Raw genomic sequence first — 19,130 nt, forward strand, 5'->3', positions numbered from 1 at the left:
TGGGGCAGTGGGGATGTGGGGGTGGTCCCTGTCTGGTGGGGGCAGTGTCAGGCAGAGGGGCTGGTGAGGACGTATTTGGCTGGGGGAGCAATGAGGCAGTTGGGGTGAGGGGGGTCAATGTCTGACAGGGACAATGTGCGGCAGTGGGGGTGGGGCAGTTGGGATGTGGGGGGGTCCCTGTCTGGTGGGGGCAGCGTCAGGCAGTGGGGCCAGGGCAGTGGGGATGTGGGGGTGGTCCCTGTCTGGTGGGGGCAGTGTCAGGCAGTGGGGCCAGGGCAGTGGGGCAGTTGGGATGTGTGTGGGGGGGTCCCTGTCTGGTGGGGACAGTGTCAGGCAGAGGGACTGGTGAGGACTTATTTGGCTGGGGGAGCGATGAGGCAGTTGGGATGAGGGGGGTCAATGTCTGATGGGGGCAGTGTGGGGCAGTGGGGGTGGGGCAGTTGGGATGTTGGGGGGGGTCCCTGTCTGGTGGGGACAGTGTCAGGCAGAGGGGCTGGTGAGGACTTATTTGGCTGCGGGAGCGATGAGGCAGTTGGGGTGAGGGGGGTCAATGTCTGACGGGGGCAATGTGCGGCAGTGGGGGTGGGGTAGTTGGGATGTGTTGGGGGGTCCCTGTCTGGTGGGGGCAGTGTCAGGCAGAGGGGCTGGTGAGGATTTATTTGGCTGGGGGAGCGATGAGGCAGTTGGGGTGAGGGGGGTCAATGTCTGACGGGGGCAATGTGCGGCAGTGGGGGTGGGGCAGTTGGGATGTGTCGGGGGGTCCCTGTCTGGTGGGGGCAGCGTCAGGCAGTGGGGCCAGGGCAGTGTCTGTCAGGGCAGGCGCCGTCAGGCAGAGGGGCTGGTGAGGATGTATTTGGCTGGGGGCGCGAAGAGGCAGTTGGGGTGGGATGGGGTCAATGTCTGGCAGGGGGCAGTGTCGGGCGGGGGGTGCAATGGGTGCGGGGCAGTGTTTGGCAGGGAGCACAATGGGGCAGTTGGGGTCAATGGGGCAGTGTCAGGCAGTGGGGGCAGGGCAGTGGGGCAGTTAAGATGTGGGGGGGGGTCCCTGTCTGGTGGGGGCAGTGTCAGGCAGTGGGGGCAGGGCAGTGTCTGGCAGGGCAGGATGCGCTGCCCCTGGGGTGGGTTTTGCTCAGGCCGTTGGATGCCCCCTCCCCCACAGGGTCCCTGGGGGGGCCGCACACAGGGCTGGACCCTACAGCCTCTCTGACTCCGAAATGAGCTGCAGCCCCTTTGAGCAGCCGGTAGAAATTCTATGGCCATGTCACTTGTCCCCAGGTGCGCGCGGCTGCCCATGGAGCGGGTGGGGAAGTGGCTGGGCCGCCCCCGGGAGCTCTACAACCTGCTGTGGTTTAAGATGGGCGGCGGCGCGACGGTGATGCCCCCGCTGGACCAGGTGAGCAGAGTGGGCGGGGTGTGGGCTGAGGGTGCTGGCCACGGGGCATCTCATCTGACCCGTGAAACCAGTGTCCAGCCTTGATACTGTCTTGTTAACAAGTACATGCCTACAGATGTTTGGAGCTCCCAGCTAGCCCTATGGCAGTGTGCCGAACGCTATCTCCCTGAAGTGGAGGCCTTAGTGGGACTACTTGCTGCTTGAGGGCAACACTATTGTTCCCAGACCAAAGTTTTATCGAATGTTTCCAGCTGAATGGAAAAGGTCTTGACATGTGCCAGCTGGCCAAGGCAAGACCCTGACCTGGAGTCTGTGGCGCAGTATTTATTGTGAGATCAGAGTGAAGGGCACTGGATGAAGGTAAGACAATGGGTGGAGGGACACAAAGTTAATCTTCGGTCAGCAGTTAATTTCACATAGGCCCATGGTAACAGCTACTGAAGTCCAACCCTATTGAATTCTGTGCCAAAACTCCCACTGACTTCAGTGGGAACAGGTCACTTCTTTCTGGGGCAGGATCAGACTCAAGTCCTAGAGGTGAAAGACTCCATCACCACTGTACTTATCCCATGAATCACCCTCAGTAAAGCTGGCTGTACTGGCTAAGACACCGATCCTGCGAGTCACCCTGACTGGATGCAGAGGTCTGCCTGGGCACCGTGAGTTGCTGGAGCAGTGGCGTATGTAGCCTGGCCGACACTACAAAGTTAGGGCCACCTAAGCCACCTTGCATTGACCTAGTTGGGCATGTGTCTACACTTAAATTTGTCTCCCACCAATGTAAGTGCCCCATTACAGTGACCCAGTAGCACCATCTCCCCGAGTGGCACTGAGCCAGGGTCGATATACCAATGTTGACAGAGCGTGAGTGTAGACATTGCATGACTTATGTCAACCCTAACAGCCCTCCAGCAGCTGTCCCACAATGCCAGACACTGACTGCTCTGGTCACAGTTGTGAACTCTACTGCCATCAGGTCACAGAGACTGGAAGGCCCCCCTCTCCTTTAAAAAGAAAAGGAGGACTTGTGGCACCTTGGAGACTAACACATTTATTTGAGCATAAGCTACAGCTCACTTCATCGAATGCATCTAAGGTGCCGCAAGTCCTCCTTTTCTTTTTGCGGATACAGACTAACATGGTTGCTACTCTGAAACCTCTCCTTTAAAGTTACACGAATTTTTGAAATGCCTTTTCCTCATGGTCCAGCTCGGCAAGCACACCTAGCAGCTCTCCCTTGTTGCGTGCCACTGCCCAGCTGACCGTGCCGGCTACACACTCCAGACGCGCTCTGGCTGGGAGTGGACAGGAGATACTGGATCTCCTGGGCCTGCGGGGAGAAGAGGCTGTGCAGACACAACTCCAGACCAGCCAGAGAAAGGTGGACATCTATGAGCATATTACACGGGGGATGCAGAAGAAGGGATACTGTCGTGTCTCCCACTGAATCAATTCTTCTTATGGCTCTGCAAATCCCAGAGGATCAGGCCCCTTGTGCTTGTAACGCCTGTGACAAAAGTGCAGCACTGTGCAGGCTCTATGCTTCGTCAGAGATGGCAGACCAGGAGAAGGGCAATGCGGGTTTGTGGGATTTTAAAAAAAGGGGGGGGAATTATGCGATAGAGATGACATTATGGAATGGAGACAGTGGCACACTGGGAAGTTGACCCCTTGCTCCCGTCACCCCTGGTTTCTGCTCCATCATGCATTGCCAACACTTCCCAAAGGACGGTGGGCTGGAGGTGGAGAGTTACACACTGATATACCTACCCATGGCGCACTGCACTCACAAGTGCTCCTGGTGAATATCCGCAGCACCAACACAAGGAGCCAAGTATGTGTAACTCCTGGGTGTGGGGTCTGTTCCCTCTAGTGATTAGGGGTATAGAACGGCTGCTGTATGAGTCTGCTACGTCCCTAGGGCCATGTGGCTTTTAGCTCATACAGTAGAGACCCGTGCATTTAGCTCCAGAGGTCCCAGGTTCAATCCCGCCTGCTGACAACCAAGGTTTGTTGGTGTTACATATGCACAACCACAAGCAATATACTAACTGCGGCAGCTGTACGCCGATGTAACTTGTGTCAGTCAAAGTTTGCCGTGTAGCTGTGGCCTAAGACCCAGGTCCTGCAAGTTGATCTATGTGGGTGTGATCAGTGAGTGACAATGGGGCTCAGTGCGAAGAGATGTTGTCTGTTTTGCAGCCCAATGGGGCACACCAGTGTTGATCAGCTAGTAGGACTGAGGCATCACTTTGTGTTCCCAAGCTGGTGACTGCTAGCAGTCACTGTTCAGAAGGATGGTAAGTGCCATTTTGAATCAACTATTTTCACATTGATACCACATTAGTGAGGCAAGTCATTCCACTTGGAGAAAACACTTTCAAAATATGTCCCCCCTCTCCCTCCAAACAATCTCTATTACAGTTAGGGCTCATCATCTCCCCTGGGTTTAATTATCCCGTTTCCAGCTGAGATGAGATGGGGAATGGTCTGTCTAAAAATATGGATAAATATAGGGAATTCAATATGGAAAGATCCCTCTTGATCTGAAAGTTTTTGTATTATAAAATTCTCTGTTGGTTCAATAAAAGATACTAAACCAACACTTTCACTTTATATCATGCTCCTGTCTGAAAATGTTTTACCTATTTAGCATTACAAGTGATACCAAAGAGTACTGTAACAGACAGAGATCAGAGGAAAACCCATTTATTCTGGGGGTTTCCTCCCTAGCTGTGCTCATTGCGTATGACAGCATTTCATATCGAGTTACTGTAACCCGCACACCTCCAGGGTGTGGTGCTCTGTCCCATCTAGTGGCACCGAGACCACTTAGAGAGAGATTATGAATCTGCTCTACAGCCCTAGCTAGCAGCCAGTTGGCTTTTAGCTCATGCGGTAGAAGCTCATGCACTAACCTCCAGAGATCCCAGGTTCAATCCTGCCCACTGACAACCGGGTTTGTTGATGTTACATTACTTTCAGCATTTCTCCTGCATTAGCCAATCAGTTTGCCCCTGTTTGTACTGTGCTTCCACATGAGGTTAGGGGAGTGAAAAATACAGGGAAAAGAAGGAAAATGTGAATGTGAAACCATAAAGCACCAGAGCCCAGGAAAGTGTAGTACATGGAACTAATTTAAACTTAAAAAATCAACTAGATTTTATAATGACTGTGTTCTTTTCTTAGCGATGCATGTTTATATTCCATAAAGCCTTGCAGTGCACTAGTGGACAGGCAAATAACTAGCCTATAGATTTTAAATCAATACTTACCATCTAGCAGTACAGAGAAGGTGCTATGCATTGAACATATGTATTGAGGTTGCAAGACATCCTGGTGGGTGACACTGGGGGGGGGCATTTCACATAGAGTTAAGTCACGGGTTGCTCCAGGGTGCATGGAATTGATGGGAAGGGACTCTTCTTGGGGGTCCAGTATCAATGGTTGGGGTTCAGTGTCTCTGGGGCACACAGGGTTAGCAGATGGGTGCTCCCTCTAGGCCCCCCGAAGCTCTGCTAGGAGGCACAGCAGACCGTGCTGTTCCCCCTGTGGGAGGGTGGCCAAGGGCGGTGGGGTTTCCGGCGGGTGTTCCCCCTTGCCACTGGGCCGGCTCTGGAGGGGCAGCCGGCTTTTGCACCAAGGCTTCCCCTCTGGGATCTGTCTGGCCTTGCCCACTTCCAGCAGCCCGTGTCCCCTCTGCTCTGCCCACAGGATGCGCTCAGCGACAGACTCAAGATCTGCTACCGGTACCTGAACCAGACCAGCCGGAGCTTCGCTGCTGTCATCCAGGCCCTGGATGGGGAGCTGCGGTGAGTGCCCACAGCGGGGAGCTGGACATGAGGGAGTTCATAGGCATAGGCTGTGAGGCAGGGGCCAGTCACTCCCTCACCTTAACATCATAGGAAAGGGTTAATTAAGCAAGTTCCATGCAGTGGGAGCCGGCTGGGGACATTGGACATGGGAAGGTCACTAGGGCAACTGTGCTGGCCAGGACAGGGTTAATGTAAATATATCCATACCAGGGGAGCACCTAGCTTAGCTGGTCTGTAGAGGGTTAACAAGTAGAGGGTTATGCAAGCAGCAAGAGCCCAGCAGAAGCACCTGGCTGAGTGGGAGGGGGGGGGTTTAATCAAGTGTCCTGGCCATAAATAGGCATTGTCAGTGGGAGATAGGTACCTGACAAGCTTTGGAGCCTGGTGGCATTTTCAAAAGTGCCTATCTGCATCATTAGGAGCCTAAATACCTTTGAAAATCTGGCCCCACGGTCTTCATGTTGGTAGAATTTTGAGATCTCGTCCTTTCACTCTGGGGTTTTATTCATAGATTGGAAGAAGAAAACAGCTTTCCTGTTTTTTCAGCTCTGGCTTGGTTTCTCCTCTTTGAATGATCTAGTCCAAATGAAGAAAATACCCTCTCTGCACCTTCTAGCTAAACTGAAATCAAAAGTAACTAAGATTTGGTCTACACTAAAAAGTTAGGTCGACCCGGCAACATCACTTAGGGTTGTCAAAAATCCACCCCCTAGAGTGGTGTAGTTAAGCCGACCTAACCCCCAGTGTAGACCGCAGAAGAATTCTTCCTCAACCTAGCTACTGCCACTTGGGGAAGTGGATTACCTACCCTGACAGGAGAACCCCTCCTGTTGGCGTAGGTAGTGTCTACACTGAAGCAGTACAGCAAATGCTGCTGTGGCATTTCAGATTTAGACAAGCCCTAAGGCAAAATCTTTTCTGCACAATAGAAACTGATTGTACTTACTGAATACCATGATTCGCTCCATTGTAAAGACTGAACATAATATAGACACTGACTTATCTATTCCTTTTCTAATGGTTCTGAACATTCTGTTAGCTTTTCTGACTGCCACTGTGCATTGATCAGATGTTTTCAGAGAACTCCAAGAGCTCTTTCTTGAGTGGTAAGAGCTAATTAAGACACCATCATTTTGTATGTAGAGTTGGGATTATGTTTTCCAGTATGCATTACCTTGCATTAATCAAGACTTAATTTCATCTGCCATTTTGTTACTCACTCACCCAGTTTTGTGAGATCCCTTTGTAATTCTTCTCAGCAATTTTGTATCATCTGCAAACTCTGCCCCTCACTGTTTACCCGCTTTTCCCCAGATCACTTATGAATATTTTGAACAGCACTGGTCCCTGTACAGATCCCTGGAGGACACTGTTATTTATCTCTCTCCATTCTGAAAACTGACCATTTATCCTATCCTTTGTTTCCTATCTTTTCACCAGTTACTGATCCATGAGAGGACCTTCCCTCTTATCCCATAACTGATTACTTTGCTTAAGAGCCTTTTGGTGAGGGACCTAGTCAAAGGATTTCTGAAAGTCTAAGAACACTATATCCACTGGATGACCCTTGTCCACATATTTGTTGATGCCCTGTCAAAGAATTCTAGTAGATTGGTGAGACACGATTTTCCTTTTACAAAAGCCATGTTGACTCTTCCCCAACAAATCGCATTCATCTATGTGTCTGATAATTCCATTCTTTACTATAGTTTCAACCAATTTGCCTGGTACTGAAGGTAGGCTTACCAGCTAGTAACTGCCAGGATCACCTCTGGAGCCCTTTAAATAAAATTGGTGTCACATTAGCTATCCACCAGTCATCTGGTACAGAAGCTGATTTAAGTGATAGGTTATGTACCACAGTTAGTAGTTCTGCAATTTCATATTTGAGTTCCTTCAGAACTCTTGAGTGAATACCATCTGCTCCTGGTGGCTTGTAACTGTTTAACTGATCAATTTGTTCCAAAACTTCCTCTACTGATACCTCAGTCTGGGACTGTTCCTCACATTTGCCACCTAAAAAGAATGGCTCAAGGTGTGGGAATCTCCCTCATATCCTCTGCAGTGAAGATCGATGCAAAGAATTAATTTAGCTTCTCTGCAATGGCCTGGTATTCCTTGAGTGCACCTTTAGCACCTTGATAGTCCAGTGTGTTCCACTGATTGTTTGGCAGGTTTCCTGCTTGTCATGTACTTAATTTTGTTTTTTATTAGTTTTATTTTTATTAGTTTTATTTAGTTTTGTTTTTTATTAGTTTGTTTTTTATTAGTTTTGTTAGTTGCTCTTCAAATTCTTTTTTGGCTTGCCTAATTATACATTGACACTTGACATGCCAGAATTTATGCTCCTTTCTATTTTCTTCAGTCGGATTTGACCTCAGATTTTTAAAGAATGCCTTGTTGATTCGAACCTTCTTTTTTATTCTGTTTAGCTCTGGTGGGACTTTTTTGATCCTTGTACTATTTTTTTAAAATTTGGGGTATATATTTAATTTGAGCCTCTATTATGATGTTTTTAAATGTTTCCATGCAGCTTGCAGGCATTTCACTCGTGACTGTTCCTTTTAATTTCTGTTTAACTAGCCTCCTCAGTTTTGTGCAGCTCCCCCTTTTGAAGTAAAATGCTAATGTGTTGGGCTTCTTTGGTATTTTCCCTCTCACAAGGATGTTAACTTTAATTATATTATGGTCACTATTACTGAGCGGTTCAGCTATATTCACTTCTTGGACCAATCCTGTGCTCCATTTAGGACTAAATCAAGAATTGCCTTTCCCCTTGTGGGTTCCAGGACTAGCTGCTCCAAGAAGCAGTCATTAAAAATGTCTAGAAATTTTATCTCTGCATCCTGTCCTGAGGTGACATGTACCCAGTCAATATGGGGATAATTGAAATCCCCCATTATTGCTGGGATGTCTGTTTAATCCACCATTAATATTGAGTTTTCTATTTTTATAGCCTTTCTGATCTTTCTGAGCATTTCACAGTCACCATAACCAGTCTAGTCAGGTGGTCTGCAGAATATTCCTAATACACTCTTATTATTCAAGCATAGAGTTTCTATCCAGAGAGATTCTATGGTACAGTTTGATTCTTTAAAGATTTTTACTATACTTTGTTTCCTTTCACACATAGTGCCAATCCCCCACCAGCACAACCTACGCTGTCATTCCTATATATTTTGTACACTGGTATTACTGTGTGCCATTTTTTTCACAGTTCCACCAAGTTTCTGTGATTCTTATTATATCAATATCCTCATTTAATATCAGGCAGACAAGTTCACCCGTCTTAGTATTCAGACTTCTTGCATTTGTATAAGAGCACTTTTAAAATCTGTCCCTTTTTAGTTGTTGGCCTTCATCTGATGTAATTGAACGGGACTCTTTTTCATTTGACTGTTTTTCTTCAGCTTCCACGTGTACTTTATCAACTTGTATCCTCTCCTATTTACTAGGTGTAATGGTGTGGCAGTCACTTCTCACGAGTGCCCCCTTCTGGTCAGGTGTGTCTGGAGTCTTTAAGCAGTCCAGGCCCTGGTTTCAGGCTGTACCCGCAGGGCTTCCTAGCTGGAGACAATGGTTTTGCCCTTTCTCCAGCTGGGCCACTAAGTAGTTCAGAGCCCCTTCTGGGGGGTTCTCGCTGTCCAGTTGTAGGCCCGCCCACTGCTCCCACTGTCCCAACCCAGGAACCCTAAGAATAGCAGCCACATGCTGCCATGTCCCTTTAGCAAAACTGCCCTCAATTCCCTGGGCTACTTCCCCTTGGCCTCAGCCTTCACCAAAGCTTCAACCTTACCTGATGGGGTCTAAATTAGTTGTTACCACTCAACAAAGAGATCTTGGAGTCATTGTGGACAGTTCCCTGAAAATATCCACTCAATGTGCCACGGCAGTCAAAAAAGCGAACAGAATGTTGGGAATCATTAAGAAAGGGATAAATAAGAAGACAGAAAATATCCTATTGCCTCTATATAAATCCATGGTAGGCCCACACCTTGAATACTGCGTGCAGATGTGGTCGCCCCATCTCAAAAAAGATATATTGGAATTGGAAAAGGTTCAGAGAAGGGCAACAAAAATGATTAGGGGTATAGAACGGTTGCCGTATGAGGAGAGATTAATAGGACTTTTCAGCTTGGAAAAGAGATGACAAAGGGGGATAGCGGTCTATAAAATCATGACTGGTGTGGAGAAAGTAAATAAGGAAGTGTTATTTACTCCTTCTCATGCCACAAGAACTAGGGGCCACCAAATGAAATTAATAGGCAGCAGGTTTAAAACAAACAAAAGGAAGTATTTTTTCACACAATGCACAGTCAACCTGTGGAACTCCTTGCCAGTTGACGTTGTGAAGGCCAAGACTATAAAAGGGTTCAAAAAAGAAACAGATAAATTTGTGGAGGCTAGGTCCATCAGTGGCTATTAGCCACGATGGGAATGGTGTTCCTAGCCGCTGTTTGCCAAAAGCTGGGAATGGGTGACAGGGGATGGACCACTTGATGATTAGCTGTTCTGTTCATTCCCTCTGGGCACCTGGCACTGGCCACTGTCAGAAGACAGGATACTGGGCTACATGGATCTTTGGTCTGACCCAGTATGGCCATTCTTATGTTCTTATGACAGAATATAGCTGGACTTCAGCAAGGCTTTTGACACAGTCCCACAAAACATTCTGATAAATAAGATGGAGAAATGTGGGCTTGGCAGAACTACCATTAAATTGATACATAATTGGTTAAACAAACACAAAGAAAGAATAACTATTAATGGCATGATGTTGGATTGGAGGTAGGTCCCAAGTGGGGTTCCACAGAGATCTGTTCTGGGACTGATGTTGTTGAACATCTTTATTAATGACCTGGATGTAGGAATAGAGAGCGTACTGACCAAATTTGCAGATGACACAAAACTGGGTCAGGGGGTTGCCAACGCTTTGGAGGATAGAACTACAATTCAGTGGGATCTTGATAAATTGGAGAACTGGGCTATAGACAACAAAATGAAATTCAACAAAGACAAATGCAAGGTGCTACACTTACAAAAGCAAAACCAAATGCACAAATACACAAGAGGGATAACTGGCTTAGCAGCAGCATTGCTGAGAAGGATCTGGGAGTTGTGGTGGATCACAGCCTCAACATGAGTCAGCAATGTGATTCTGTTGCAAAAAAAGCAAATACATTTTAGGTTGCATTAACAGAGAAATAGGCAAGTTACAGGAGGTGATAGTACCACTCTACTCGGCACTAGTCAGACCTCAGCTGGAGTACTGTGTCCAGTTTTGGTCACCGCTATATAGAAAGGATGTAGAGAAACTGGAAAGGATCCAGAGGTGAGGGACAAAGATGATCAGAAGGATGGAATGCAAGCCATACGAGCAAAGGCTGAAGGAACTGGGTATGTTTAGTCTGGAAAAGATGAAGTTAAGGGAGATATGATAGCGGTCTTCAAATACTTGAAAGGCTGCCATAAAAAAGATGGAGAAAAGTTGTTCTCTCCTGCCACAGAGGGCAGGACCATAGGCAATGGGGTCAAACTATAGCATAGCAGATTTAGATTAAATCTCAGGAAAAACTTACTAACTATAAGAACAGCAGGACAATGGAACAGACTGCCGAGGGAAGCTGTGAAAGCTCCTTCATGGGAGGTTTTCAAAAGGAGGCTGGATAGCCATCTGTCTTGGATGGTTTAGACACAACAAACCCTCCATCGTGGCAGGGGGTTAGACTAACTCTTTGATTCTATGATTCTACCTCTCTGCCTCCCTTAGCTCCTCCAGTTCAACCACTCTGGTGTCCAGAGCCCATACTCGGTCTCTGAGGGCCTTGAGCTTCTTTCACTGAATGCACACATATGTCACCTGCCCACAAGGCAGGTAATCATACATGCGGCACTGGGTGCAATAAATTGGATAGCCCCCACTTTGTTGCTGGACTGTTTAATTTGAGAATGTCTGTTACAAAAGCCATGTGATAATTTTAAAATACTTTTCAGAGTAATAGGGAATCCCAAGTAATAGGGAATCCTTTTCTCCCTCCGTAGTCATGCTGTGTGCATATTGTACCTGGTTCTCCGAGCTCTGGACACTGTAGAAGATGATATGACCATCAGTTTAGAAACCAAGGTCCCAATGTTGCATGACTTCCACTCCTATCTGTATCAGCCGGACTGGAGATACATGGAGAGCAAGGAGAAGTATAAGCAAGTGCTTGAGGACTTTCCAACGGTGAGCCATTAGTTTCCATGTTTCAAACTATAATATAACCCATATGTTGACGAGTACAGGTATCCACTTCAAACATCTTTGCAACTTGGTACGTAGGAATTGCCAGATGACTGAAGACATGGTTATTGGCAATGCCTGCTGGAGTGTCACCGGGTTTGCTGTTGGAATATATACGAATCAGAGATGTCAAAAACAACTTATTTGTAACTCTAAACTGCCCTAGAATTTCAGGCACTTCCCAGCTTTGATACTGAGGACTATGTTTTAGAGGCCCAAAATCATATCCATTCACATACCTACGGTCATGTACATTTCACTGCAGTTGTGCGTAATTGTGGTGATTTAGGGGGTCTACACACTTGCACATGTGACTGCATTCAAAATTGGGGGAAAACTACATGCTGATAAACTTTGCATGTGTGCAAGTGAGGGTCACCCTCTGAAAACTTGGCTCTAAAAATTATATGTTCCCTTGGGTGTTGAAAAAGCAGATGAGCTTCAAACTGTGAAATGACAGACTTGGTAATTCTTGTTCTCCGTGTCAATAGACCTCAGGTGTGACATGCCCTGCCCCCTGGAAGGAAGGGGAATGATAGCAACTCGCTCTGTGACCTCCTGATGCCCAGTTTATGGAGGGAGTTACCTTGGTGGAGGTTTTGGAGAATATATTACTTACTTACAAGAGTCTTGAGGAACTTGTTCTACTTAGTTTATCAAAGAGAAGGTTAAGACTCTAGTGGAGAGCGATTTAATCTAGCAGACAAAGGCATAACAAGATCCAGTGACTGAAAGGTACAGCTAGACACATTCAGACTGGAAATAAGATGCGCCTTTGAACAGTGAGGGGAATTACCCATCGGGGCAAGGTAACCAGGGATGTGGTGGATTCTCTGTCACCAGAAGTCTTTAAATTGATACTTTCTTAAAGGTATGGTCTAGTTCAACCAGGAGTTACAGAGCTCAATGATGGAATTGCTGTGTGAAAATTTCTGACCTGTGTTATGCAGCAGGTCAGACCAGATGATCCTAGTGGTCCTTTCTAGCCATATGTCTATGAAATATTAAAAGAAAACTACAATCATAGAGAAAGGCACAGTACCAAGGATAGACCTGAAGAATAGTGCTATAAGGAGGCTCTTTCAGCTGTCAGAAGAGGAGGTTTATGTGAATTGATAGAGAGAAAAGCTGATGCAAGGTGAATATAGGATTCGGGGAGTGGAGAAAAGAAAGTGATGAGGTCTGGAAGATAAAGACCCAGTCCATGGATTGCTTTAAGAACAAGGAGGGCAGCTTTGAATTAGGCTCTGGAATACATAGAGAGCTGTGGGAGCAGTTTGAGGCTAGGAGTGATGTGAGCATGCTGCTTTGCCTGGGAGAAAGGCATCCAGTGGCAATACACATGTTGACATCTGGGGAGATGGGCCTTGGGGACGATATAGCGAGCCGAGCTTCAAAAGAACACTGGAAATCTTTTCTTTTCATTGTTCCCATCAGCTTACCTGCTGTTCACTTGCTGGGACTCTTCCCACAGAAGAGTTTATTGTTGTAAGCAAGCATTCACAAACTCCCAAGTGGTGCTGCCCAAGGTTATACTGTCTTCATGAAGATACAAATTGCATTTGAGCTGTGGCCAAAGATCAGAGGAATTTTTGTTGAAGAACTTGCTGAATCTGTGTTTACTGCTGAGTGGCTTGAATCTGCTTCCATTGAAGCCAGTGCGGAATTTTGCCAATCCCTTCAGTGGGGAGCAGGATAAAACCCCATTAAGCTGTAACCTATTATTCTCTTAGTCTGTTAATGAATGCCAAATTCTGCTTCACTTTCAGCACTATGTATATTTCCTTGTGGTTTCTGTTGTAGATCTCCTTGGAGTTCAGGAACCTGGCAAAGGTGTATCGAGATATGATTGCAGATATTTGTCACAAGATGGGAGCTGGTATGGCAGAGTTCTTGCAAAAGAAGGTTGATTCCCTGCAAGAGTGGGATAAGGTAAGTGAATCTGTAAGTGATCATAGAGAGAGCATGCTCAGAGCAACACCCACAGTCCCTGCTGGGGGCCTGGCATTCTGCACTTGCCGCAGATCGTTACAGTTTCTTTTCCCCTGGGACTGGTGATGCTCACCCAGTCGTAGACAGGTACCCAAAATGAGCAAAGGACAAAGTGTTAACTCAGAGTCTTGCTACTTGGGCAGCCTCCTTCGATGTGAATGTAAAGAGTTATCTTAGCAATGAGATCTCTATGTAAATTTCACTGGGCATCAAAAAGCTACTGTATGTTGTTACTGACCCTTGTGAATGACAGTGTTTGTAAATGTCCACAAAAGAGCCTTGAAGGGATGGTGTCCCTAGCCTCTGTTTGCCAGAAGCTGGAAATAGGCAACAGGGGATGGATCACTTGATGATGACCTGTTCTGTTCATTCCCTCTGGGGCACCTGGCACTGGCCACTGTCGGAAGACAGGATACAGGGCTAGATGGACCTTTGGTCTGACCCAGTATGGCCATTTTTATGTTCTTAAGATGCTGTTTTGGAGCTCTTTGACTAGAATCAGCTATTGAAGCAGCTGCTCTCCTATGGGTCTTTCATCTGGAAAGTGGAAGCCCTGAGCTGCTAACAGCTGTGACACATTTGCTATTTTTCCTGAGTGGAGCAGTGCTCTGGTGGTAGAATCCATGCTGCAGAACCATATTCCTGGGGTCGGGATGTTGGCTGTCAAGCACGGGCATGAAGAGACATGCTTAGGAATGCTCAGCCCATGTAACTCAGCCCATGTAACTGAATTCAGAGGCAAAATCAAATACCACTGACATAGTCATCAAAACAAGAAAAGGCACACACGGCACACGCAATAACCTACAGGTGTCATTTTGATGTAGCCATTTGGACTAGGGGATATAGATCGATAAACATTTTTTCCTCTCTCCAAACCTTGCAGTATTGTCACTACGTTGTTGGGTTGGTGGGCATTGGCCTTTCTCGTCTGTTCTCTGTGCTGGAGTTAGAAGACCCTATCATAGGACAGGACACAGAGCTTGCAAATTCCATGGGCGTCTTCATTGAGAAAACCATCATCATCCGTGATTATCTGGAGGACCAGTTGGCAGGAAGAGAATTCTGGCCCAGAGAGGTAAAGGAAACCAGCCCTTTTTAAGATGGAACTTCTGCTAGATACGGCTCATTAGGAAGTGTTAGTGTTGTGATTCAGACAGCTCATCTGAAGGGGACAGGACTGAAGATACTGGTACTGCTTTGATGCAGTTTAGTCAGAACTAGTTGGGAGACTCATTTCACAGAATTCACTTTCAGTTCCTATTCTGATATAGAAGATCTCTGGGCTTTTTCAAAAAAAAAAACTTGCCCAAGTCTGTTTGCATGGAGTTAGGCCAAACACTTCTGCCCTTAGAGCTCTGAGCAGTCACATTTAGCCGTGTGTGTGTCCCACAGGGGCTAAACTCTATTGCTAACATTGATAAATTTGTATACTAGTAACTGTCATATGAAGGGATGGCAAGTGCATGGTTCACATCCAAACATCTCATTAATGTGTCCATTAAAGCAAAACTCAGAGGAGAAGCTGGAACGTCTGCGGTGTTTTTGTCTCCCTGTGATCATGGAGCAAAGCTGTGATCTAGGAGACCAGGCTTATTGTCCTTGGTCATGCATCTGTTCAGCAGAGGGTTTAGAGAAACCTCTACTGTCAGAGAACACCCAGTATGCTATTGCTGTGCTCCATTCACCAGCACCATTGGCAGGATATGACATCACTGTTGTAATAAGTGTGTAAGTGCATTGTAGAATCAGAGGCATGGATGTTCAGCTTCAGAGCTCCCACCTGGGTCAAATTCTTCTCAGCAGAGTGGGATCCAAATGCCTTTGTTTTGTGTCTGTCTAGAAATTCACCACTTTGGTAGGACTCTCTTCTAGAAGTTAGTCTCTGTATCCCAGTAGGTCTCATGGAGAGGGGCCCTGTAATGGGGCTGAATGGAATTGGAGGCTAGAGTAATCTCGAGTGTTTTAAAGGTCCTTTTTCTGACTGCAACAAGGTCTGATTATGAGAATGAGGTGACGTTCAGTAATAAGATTTTTGTTTGATACGGGCCCCCTTTGAATATGAATGTCTGAAAAGTGCTAACTGCTGAGTGGTGTTACTATGTACTGTCGGTGTTCCCAGGTTTGGAGCAGGTATGCCAAGAAGCTGTCGGATCTCGCCAAGCCAGAGAACATTGATGTGGCTGTCCAGTGTATGAATGAACTGATCACAAATGCTTTACACCATATCCCTCATGTCCTCACCTACTTATCTAGACTGAAAACCCAAAGTGTCTTCAACTTCTGCGCTATTCCGCAGGTAGGTTAACATTTGCAGATGTTTTAAACAGGATCTTCTAGCTGCTTCATCCTCTCCCTTGGAACTGGATGTCCTTTGAGGTCTATGCATAGTGTTTAATAGTAGCATTATTTAATAACGGTACATAAATAAATTCAATGTGGAACATTTTGAGTGTTTGCCTCGTCCTGAGAAACTGTTTCCTTTCCGCAAGGGAATGGCTCTGCTTTTGGATATGGTGTGGGAAGTCGGAAATGGTTGCTGCAAGATGAATGTAAATAAACAGGACTCTCTTTTCTCCTAAACTAAGACAATCCTACATAGTTAATGAAAATATTAGGAACCTTTCTGTCCTCTGTCTTCCTTGTCTTTGCTTTAGTCATCCATTGTGAGCAGTGCTTCTTTAGAAATCATTTCTCTATTCTCTGCTTTAAGCTAAGCTCTGCCTTTTATACCATGGGTGATTTGCCATCGATTTCAAATGGAGCCAGGATTTCATCCCAGGTGCACAGCTTACAGCACAGAGTAAATGCTTTTTTTGTCATTTCTCCCTAGGTGATGGCCATCGCCACTCTGGCGGCCTGTTACAATAACAAACAGGTGTTTAGGGGGGTGGTGAAGATTCGGAAAGGACAAGCTGTCACTTTAATGATGGATGCCACGAACATACAGGCTGTCAAGTCTATAATGTACCAGTATGTGGAAGAGGTGGGTTGGATCGCTTGCTTTGAATGACTAACTTTCAAATGTAGATGTTCCTCTTTCCTCCTCAGGTCTATGCAGTTAGGGCTAAGCTGGGGGTACCACTGTAACCCTCTGTTTCAGCCATTTAGTAACTTTCATTTTCTTTTGGCCAAAATTGCTGAAGATCTAGAAACGAGCATAGCATGAAACAGCTTGAAATAGTAAAGTCTGGAATGCGGCTGTTTTCCTTGGTGCTTTAGATTCTCTGGCCTCACTCATTTGTGTCTCAGGTTTCATTCAGATTTTATACACACTGTAGCATAATGCAACACCAATATTACACAGTTGTATGCAATAGTATAACATGGGTGCTACAATTTGTGTAAACACCCCATATTTGTTTGTCTAAATACTGTACAGTTTCCTCGTGAGTCAACTTAATGGGGAATTGCACAGTTCCTGTCTGGAAAGTTTTTGTATCTTTCCAGAGCATCATGGAGAACAAAAGGCCTTTAATTGCTATGACTGTGCAAATTAGCCGATATGTAGGGCAAAACTTTGGTGGCTTGACTCACCTATTTCTAAAACTGTCATCTCACAGAGCCACAGTCCCTTAATGCAGGTACCCCTCCAGTCAATGGGACTTCTCAGAAGTGCACTGGATGCTATACAAAAATAAAGACATGGTCCTCATCTCTAAGGAGCTGGTGACAAGCTGACGGCCCCACTGGCATCAATTACCATTGAAAACCAGGCCACCAAATTCTGATTAAACAAAATGGTTCTTGCAAGAAGACTGCTCAGGGGATGTCTCATAGGCATGGGCAGGGCCACTGTAGAACACTGCTAGCTACACTTGGGCCTATGGTTGTTCCTAGCAACATTCTGTCATGTTTCCCCTGGACCATGCAGATGGGAACTCTCTGAAAATTGTCTGAGAACGGTATTGTGAGCTCATGCAAGGGAGTACCTTGGCCCTGTTAAAATCAGAGCTAACTGGTTCACAGACAGTTCTTGCTGGCAAGATGCAAATGCTGTCCCTGAATTAGATGCCACTTTGTAGTGGTTGTATGACCTCCGAGTAGCTCTGGGCTGAGCTGACTTAACCATATTAATAACAGGGCTTATGATGGGCTACAAAACGTTTAGACCCGTGGCCCAGTTTTTCAAGGGTACTTATGTTCCTAAATCCCTCTGAAACCAATGGGATTTAGGCACCTAAATATATTTTTAAAATCCCAGTGCAGGCGGTGTTAGCAAGGACTTCCAAGCAGGAACTGTTACTTAGTTTTAAACAATAGACTTCTGCACACGGCTGAAGGTGCCCTACCGCAGAAACAGCAAGTCCAACCAATTTCCAGCAGCATTAAAAGCCGATAAGCCTCGTTCAGACTAATGGCTCAAACGCCATTGCGGACTGACTCCTAAAGAGTATGGGCTAAAACAGAGTTCAGCTGTGAGCACAGTTCTCAGACAAAACGTTCCCAGGGAAATGGGGCTTGAATCTTGCTAAGCTGGTGCCATTCTGATCTCAATGCAGCTTTCAAACTAGGCAGTTTCCCATTCCTGGGGAGTACTGTTCTGTTTGGATATCCATGGCATCACTGCAATGATACAGCTCCTGTGCGGGAGGTCCCGTTTCACATTTGAGGGCTACTAGATGGTGTGTTGTTCTCATGGTTATTTCGTAATCTTGCATGGGCTTTTTTTCTCTCTTCAGATCTATCGGAAGATCCCAAGTGCTGACCCATCTTCTAACAAGACCCAGCGGATCATCGTCTCTATCCAGACACTGTGTTTGCCCAGTGGCACGGTGGTATCCCATAACCATTACTCCCCCATCTACCTCTCGTGCACCGTGCTTCTGGCAGTGCTGAGTTGGCAGTATCTGAGTGCAATGTCAGAGGCGTTGGAGGAGGATGTACAGGCCAATGAGAACTGAGGGTTGGTTGGGAGAGTGAAGGCAGTGGTTGGGTAATGTTGGGAAGGGGTTCATGTCTCTTTCCTATTGGGTCTGCTGCCCTGTGGGATTCCAGAGTGGCATGAGCCCTTGAAGCTGTGAATGGGAAGGTGCTGGTTGACCTGCATCTATTGGGTGTATTGCAGCCACTAGCTGGTAGCTGGCAGTGGGAGTCGGATGTTTTCGTTGTTCGGATGAACAGGTTACGAATGTGACAGTTGGAGTCTCTTTGTGGGAAACGATGTTTTACCTGAATTCTGACTGTGCTATTTTTAAATAGAAATCCAGATTGCCTCCCTTGCTTTTGATTGCCTCCTTTGATTTTGACACCCTTTTCCAATGCAAGGCTATGTGACATCAGCGTTTGTGGTTTTCCTCTCTCCTCTTCCTGTGCTTCATATTCTTATCCCACTGTGTTCAATGCTCAGCAATTGTAGTGGTTCCAACTCACATCATTGGGCTTGGAAGCTAACCTTTCCTAAGACTGAGGAACTCTTCAGTACGCGGGGAGGAATCTGTTTTCTGACCCCTTGTCTAAAAAGGCGGTGGCCTTCCACGACAGTGATGAGTGGGTGCGTGCTGTGCATCCCATCCTTGTACTACAGATTGCAGGGAGAGAGACTAGGTTGTGCCGCAGAGCTGTCTGGATGCAGGAAAGCTGAGCTCTTTATGCCATCTGGCCATAACACCTCGTCTGCCACTTTTAAATACCGCCCCCCATCACC

At 46.5% G+C, this 19,130-nt stretch overlaps 1 protein-coding gene across 1 annotated transcript; it reads left to right on the plus strand.

Moving 5' to 3' along the window:
- Positions 1-1,291: 1,291 nt before the first annotated feature.
- LOC140908101 (squalene synthase-like) lies at positions 1,292-18,387 on the plus strand. The gene is made up of 8 exons (XM_073335079.1): positions 1,292-1,393; positions 5,108-5,205; positions 11,251-11,434; positions 13,295-13,423; positions 14,370-14,561; positions 15,606-15,782; positions 16,317-16,469; positions 18,166-18,387. Exons 1-8 carry the CDS (start codon positions 1,292-1,294, stop codon positions 18,385-18,387), a joined length of 1,257 nt encoding a protein of 418 aa, XP_073191180.1.
- The last annotated feature ends 743 nt before the right edge of the window (positions 18,388-19,130 follow it).

Source organism: Lepidochelys kempii, chromosome 3 (assembly GCF_965140265.1).
Source record: "Lepidochelys kempii isolate rLepKem1 chromosome 3, rLepKem1.hap2, whole genome shotgun sequence".
In the NCBI taxonomy this organism is placed as follows: Eukaryota; Metazoa; Chordata; order Testudines; family Cheloniidae; genus Lepidochelys; species Lepidochelys kempii.